This window comes from Dipteris shenzhenensis, chromosome 31 (genome assembly GCF_047967505.1).
Source record: "Dipteris shenzhenensis isolate YYH24624 ecotype China chromosome 31, Dip_SZ_1.0, whole genome shotgun sequence".
Classification (NCBI taxonomy): domain Eukaryota; kingdom Viridiplantae; phylum Streptophyta; class Polypodiopsida; order Gleicheniales; family Dipteridaceae; genus Dipteris; species Dipteris shenzhenensis.
This window is the reverse complement of record NC_141626.1, coordinates 1,638,105-1,644,104: the sequence shown is the minus strand read 5'-3', so window position 1 is coordinate 1,644,104 and position 6,000 is coordinate 1,638,105. Positions and strand designations below refer to the sequence as shown.

Here is a 6,000-nt window from a genome sequence, read left to right as displayed (position 1 = left end):
CAGCTCCTCGTGATTACCAGTGATGTCTTTGGCATGTTTTATTAGTATCATGCATTATATGCAAATCATAAACTAATGAAATCTTATAAAATTTGCATTTCATGGAATGCTCAAATACTAAGCATAAGGTGCTCATTTCAATCCATACAATTTTTGTAGACCATTTTCTCATTGCCTTTATTCTCCAACCCTTGTAGCTATTCCATGTAGATATCCGCTTTCAAATCACTATGAAGAAAATAATTTTTAACATCCACTTGATATAGAAGTCGGCCATAATGAGTGGCAAGGGCTACGGCCAATACGATAATGTTGTGCTTAAGCTTTTAAATGGATCAAATATCCTATAAGCTTTGCATTCCTCAATGTAAACAAATCTTACACATTTTCTTGATTTCACATCCAATCCCCATTTAGGATCATCATGAATGAATGTACGTGGCAACTAAAAAATCTCGAGATTCCAAGGTTTGGCTTGAAACATATGAAGCTTGATATGGTGTTAGACCTTGCACTAGCTTTGTCATTAGCATCGTCAAGGGTATTTGTCATATTATGGCTTCTACTTAGTTTATGAATTTCATTCTAAAATACGACTCTAGCACTTTCTACCAATTTTTTATTTTGCCTACTTGCCATCACATTTTGTTGAGTGAATTACTGGTAGGTGAGTTTCTTTTGATTCCATGTTTTGTAGAAGTTAGTAGATGGCAAATGTTCACCAACTCTTTTAGATCTTAATATTATGACCTTCCTTTATGATAATACCTTTGAATTCTTTGAATTTAACAAACACTTTTGACTTCTCATTCAAACTATTATCCCCAAAATATTTTTGAAACCATCACAAAAAGTGACATACTAAACTCTTTATTTCTAAATATTGTTAAACATTTGAATTAATCATATCTAGAATTCCTCATGCGCTCCTATTACTTCTATCACTCTAACCTACATCCAAAAATAACAAACTTCCATTTTGCTTATTTTGAGTGTGATGTGGTAATGCATGCCTCCACAAGCTAATAGCAATCATAATTACAATTGTTTGCGATGGCTTGGTCATGGTGGTCACCTTATATCATTATTGTGTACGGGTACTATATTGGCAAACATATACGACAGTCACGCGTAACTAATATATTGTAGACTGATACCCTTCCCTTTGAAAATGGAGGAGGCTAGTCTCAAAACTTTTTTACCCTTCACTTGACTTTAGATCCTTACCCTCACTCTCCACAACATAATTCTCCTCACGCTCTCTTTATAGAGCCTTTAACCATCATTAGGTCCTAGGAAAACCTCGCCAACGTGTGCCTTGCATTGTCACTTTGAGAAACCTTGTTCCAAGGACCATAAACCATGGTCAATACTTAATTAATACAACACTTATAACTTTGCAAGATCTACGAAAAATAAGTTGATCTATATAAACAAAAAAGAACTGTATAAATAGAATAAGTTGTAAACCAAAGTTTTAACCTTGTAATCTACACATGTACATCTACATCATAGTACAAGCATATAAAAGAAGTTCATAACTCCCTCTAATGTTTGATTGGATCACTTAAATTTAGAACACCAATTGAGTAACATTTAAAATCATTAGTGCTACCTCATAAATTCTTCTCATCTTGATCACATATGTAGGAGACCAATCAAATAACGTATAAGCTTATTAGTGCTACCTCATATGTATTCTTCTCATTTTGACTTCATAATTTCAAAATGTGCAAGAAACTTCATTATTGTAGTATTGACCTTGTTTATTTATTAAGAGCACATGGAAATTCTAGTTAGTTTAACAAAGAAATTGTAAAAGTATTAATATTATTTACTTGTAAACAAAATTGAAAGAAGCAATGGAGCTTTGAAAACCACGCATGTTATCTACAATTCCAAGTCATTGAATCATTCAAGAGCAAAGGACATTTATGGTAAAAGTTGTATCCTCAAGCTCATTGTAATAATGCACCAACAAGATACAAAATAGTTAAAGAGAAGCACAAGCCAAGGAAAAGAGGATCAAGCCCTTTGGGATGCTTTCCAACCATGGCTTGAAAGATGCTTATTACTTTAATGGAAAATGAATGCATGATAGAAATATAGAAATTATGTTCAAAGGTAAATTTTGATGAGTGAAATAAGTACGCTAGTTTGGTGTTCACATTGTGTTTGTATACGTTGAGTGTTGTTCACATTGTGTTTGTAAATGTGACTTTTGCTTTCATCGCCTAGAAAACATAGCTTCAATGATTGACACTCTTTACTATGCATATAAACCAATGCCCAAGCTACAAGAAAGGCTCTTACAATTACCTATGTTGCAAATTGTTCAAGCTTACTGTATAATGCAAATTTCAGTTTAAGGTGGTCGTGAATTCAATCAATGCCATCACACGTAACGCGAGAGAGAGAGAGAGAGAGAGAGAGAGAGAACGAGGAACTCGCGAGGGATGGGTAGTTATTATTTAAAAAGGGTGTTATCGGCCCTAACGGCGCCGTTAAACACCGTGAAAGGGCTAACGGCGTAAGAGCAGAGCCTTGTTAACCAAGGGTCAGGACGGCTCCGGACCCTACTACTGCTAACCTCATTTTCTCTGTGTGCGCGAGTGCGTGGCATTTCTGAGTCGCCCTGATTCCTCAATCCTTGCTTTCCGATCCCCGTCTCCAATCTCCTCGGCACTTCCACGCTTCGCAATTCCACCCTTTCATGCCTCATTTCCCTCCTGATTCGGCCTCCTTTTAACGGTACGTACCGTCTTCCTCTCCGGATCGCGCACTGCTGTTGCCTTTTTCTTGGCTACGAATCGTGCTGGCCAGCTTGTGGGTTTCTCGCTCTTCTGCTTCCACTTGTCGCTTCGGCTTTCTTCTTTTGTTGCCTCTTGTCACTCTAGGCCTATGCAAATCGATCGCTTTCGCAGGTATCCCTTTCGACCGGGATTCTCGAGGTGCATTTCAAGCCGAGATCATTGCTCATCTAGCGGATTAGTGATTGATCACTCTTTATGAGCCTCTCTCGAGTTCTGTCTCAACTCGATCGTGACTTTAATTGTGTACTGCTGCAAATCGTACAGGCCGGAGTTGACAGCAATACTGAGATCGCATTACCAACAGCTTCGGAGTCCCAGCATGAGGCGTTTCGCGCGATAGCGGTCATTTCGCTGCCGATACCTCCATCGAACGTGCGAAATCAGTATTGAATCTCTTTGCTCATAGCGGATCAGCCATGCCTACCGAACTCCTTTCTATCCAGCCAGGAGAGCTTAAGTTTCCATGTGAGTTCCCTTATCTCCTGTTACAGACAACATAGGCTCACTTGAAATATACTTAGGAGCTGGCCAAGCATTCTAGTTATGATTGGTCCAAGGTCCACTTGCCATTTCCTTCCCTGTAAATCCATCCTCTTGATAATCTTTGTCCTGTTTGCTTACACTGGCGACTCCGGCATGCAGTCGAGCTAAGGAAGCAAATATCATGCTCTTTGCAGCTTGTCAACACGACTGAGAACTATGTGGCATTTAAGGTTGGTTATATTGCACTTCTGATTAGCTGAGACAGTCGTAGCATTTTTTAGAACATCACCACTTTCCCGACCAGAAATATTAAACACTGTGCATGAATTGCAGGTTCAAATGCTCCTGAGGCCAACTGTTAGATTATAATCGAATTAATAGTAAATTTCCAAGAGAATTTATATTGCGAATGGTCTTCTGAAGTATTCTAGTTTTCAAAGCTGTTTGTAATTAATATAAAATTTAGATTAATTACTGCGTCAACTTGCCTACCTTACCTGCTCACGTTTTCTTGTAATTGTAATCGAAACAGCTATAGTCGAGGCTTCTGTATATATCTGAGAAGTTTTTATGACGCAGGTTAAAACGACTTCTCCCAAAAAATACTGTGTGCGTCCTAACACTGGCATTGTCTCGCCTGGGGCTACCTGCGATGTCACAGGTAAAAGCTGCATTGTTTGCACCTTTTTAAGTGACTTATTTACGATTGCAGATGTTAGTAATATCTAGAACACTGTACCATTCTGGTGTCGACCACTAGCTCAAATTCACAGGTAGTCTGTCTTGTCAGTTACAATGCAGGCTCAGCGTGAAGCTCCACAAGACATGCAATGTAAAGATAAGTTCCTCGTGCAGAGCGTGATAGTGCGAGAAGGTGCTCAGCAGCGAGAGGTGTCCCAAGATTTAGTAAGTAATTCTGCGAGATGTCTGCTCATTTGTGTAGTTAAATAATTTCTCTTAGTTTACCTCAGTACGTGCATTTATTTGGGCTCTGCCTAAATTGGGACCAATGACGAGTAGAATCCTTGTTTATAGGCCATGCTAGGCTTGGTAGATGCATTTTTTGCAGTTTCAGAGTGGTTAGGTGATTTCCCATATACTTCCTGATAGGCAACGGTGTTGTATTTTTCTCTGCTTTTTGTTGCTATGACAACTGGAAAATGAGGATAAGCAATGTCTTGATATAATACTGTACCCATGGTGGTCCTTAATCTAAAGTTGTCACATTCATGTCCATTTCTGTTTCACAGGAACAAATCTTTTTATGGATGCACGTTGAAGTTCATGCTCCAGAGTTTTTTTATGTGCTCTACTGGTCCATGTTAAATTTTTATATTTGAGCAGTGCATTGTCCCAGCCAATTCTCTTCTCTATATAACTTTCATCGGTGCCTTTTTGAGCAGGCCAAAGTAGTGAAAAGTATTTCTCTACAAGATTCTCATTGAATGAGAATGTAGTATTTATATTAACTTCTTTCTCTGTTGCTCACTGTATGATGATGTGTCATGGCTGAGAGTTCCCTTTGCATAGGAGTGAGCAGGCCAGGCTGTGTGTAAATGTTTGAATACTTAATTGGAGATTCTTCGTGGAGTGACCTGCAGCAATTATTTAAGTTCTGAGAGCCGATGATCAAGTAGACAAAGTTAAGTGTAGCCTTTGGTAAACTGGGGAATAACTGCGTGGGACATTAGGTGATGGACTTCATATGAGAAATGAGATCTGAGCATATTTCTTATTAGTGGCAGAAAGTAGTTTTTTGAATTCTTGGATTGGTTCTCTGACGATTGGTTGTGTACAACAGTTTAACAAAGAACCGGGGAGGGAAGTTTCGGAGTCAAAGTTAAGGGTTGTCTACATCTCGCCACCGCAACCCCCTTCTCCTGTCCCCGAGTCAGCAGATGAGGGTGTTTCACCCAGGTCATCGCCACCCAGTTTTTACGACTCTGTAAGATACTAATTGTTTTGTAAAAGGCATGTTTCTCGTGTCATTGAGGGAAACATTGTCGTAGTTGGATTTTTTCATGGCTTCTCTTTTGAAGTGGGTTGTAATTTCTCTATCTCCTTTTCTCGGAGATCTCTAGTGTAGACTGTTATCTGTGTTAATGGGTATGTAATCTACATGTCGCCAAGTTTGCAAGCATCACTTTTTGGGGGATTCTGCTAACAGTTACACGGATTATCTGTCTGGACACGTGTTTCTAAGTATTTAGGGGCTCAATGTTGGCAGGGAAAAGATCTCGGTGAATTGAAGGCAAAGCTCTCAGAGGTTAGTTGACTTTCTCCCCCTCACTCTGCGCACTGGTGAAAAGTTGGAAATATTGGGAGTCCATATTTTCATGTTAGCAACTTGTTTTATTTGTTGTGTCAAAACCTTTTACTTTTTGTTGGAATGTAGAGAACATGTCCTCGCCCACGAGCCCCCATATAAGGTGGACAAGGGGGAGTCAGACCTTCGATGGGAGGGACTGTGAGAGGCTGCCATGTGGGGATATGAGCATCCATATTAGATGGGAGTGCGAGAGAGGCTGCCATGTTGGCAGGCCACATGGGCAGCATGAGAATATCCATAATTTAGGGCAGCCATGGCTGCACAGTCCAGCACATAAGGCTGGCAAAGAGCCTGGTTTAGGGCAGGCCAATGGGCTGGTATATGCCCAGTTATAAGCCGAAGGTGTGGGCAGATGGGCTGGGGAAAGACCCACCA

General features: G+C 39.9%; 1 protein-coding gene across 2 annotated transcripts in view; it reads left to right on the top strand.

Moving 5' to 3' along the window:
* Nucleotides 1-2,567: 2,567 nt before the first annotated feature.
* LOC147880892 (vesicle-associated protein 1-2-like) overlaps nucleotides 2,568-6,000 on the top strand; it is a 42,141-nt gene continuing 38,708 nt past the window's right edge. Inside the window, exons 1-8 of one of the 2 annotated variants that reach the window (XM_087369784.1) lie at nucleotides 2,568-2,751; nucleotides 2,925-2,951; nucleotides 3,078-3,278; nucleotides 3,456-3,526; nucleotides 3,876-3,957; nucleotides 4,087-4,202; nucleotides 5,098-5,241; nucleotides 5,524-5,562. In XM_087369784.1, the coding sequence (XP_087225910.1) occupies nucleotides 3,230-3,278; nucleotides 3,456-3,526; nucleotides 3,876-3,957; nucleotides 4,087-4,202; nucleotides 5,098-5,241; nucleotides 5,524-5,562 (501 nt within the window). In that variant the 5' untranslated portion in view covers nucleotides 2,568-2,751; nucleotides 2,925-2,951; nucleotides 3,078-3,229. The remainder of the gene's footprint in view (nucleotides 2,752-2,924; nucleotides 2,952-3,077; nucleotides 3,279-3,455; nucleotides 3,527-3,875; nucleotides 3,958-4,086; nucleotides 4,203-5,097; nucleotides 5,242-5,523; nucleotides 5,563-6,000) is intronic. The other variant, XM_087369785.1, reaches the window with a different exon arrangement.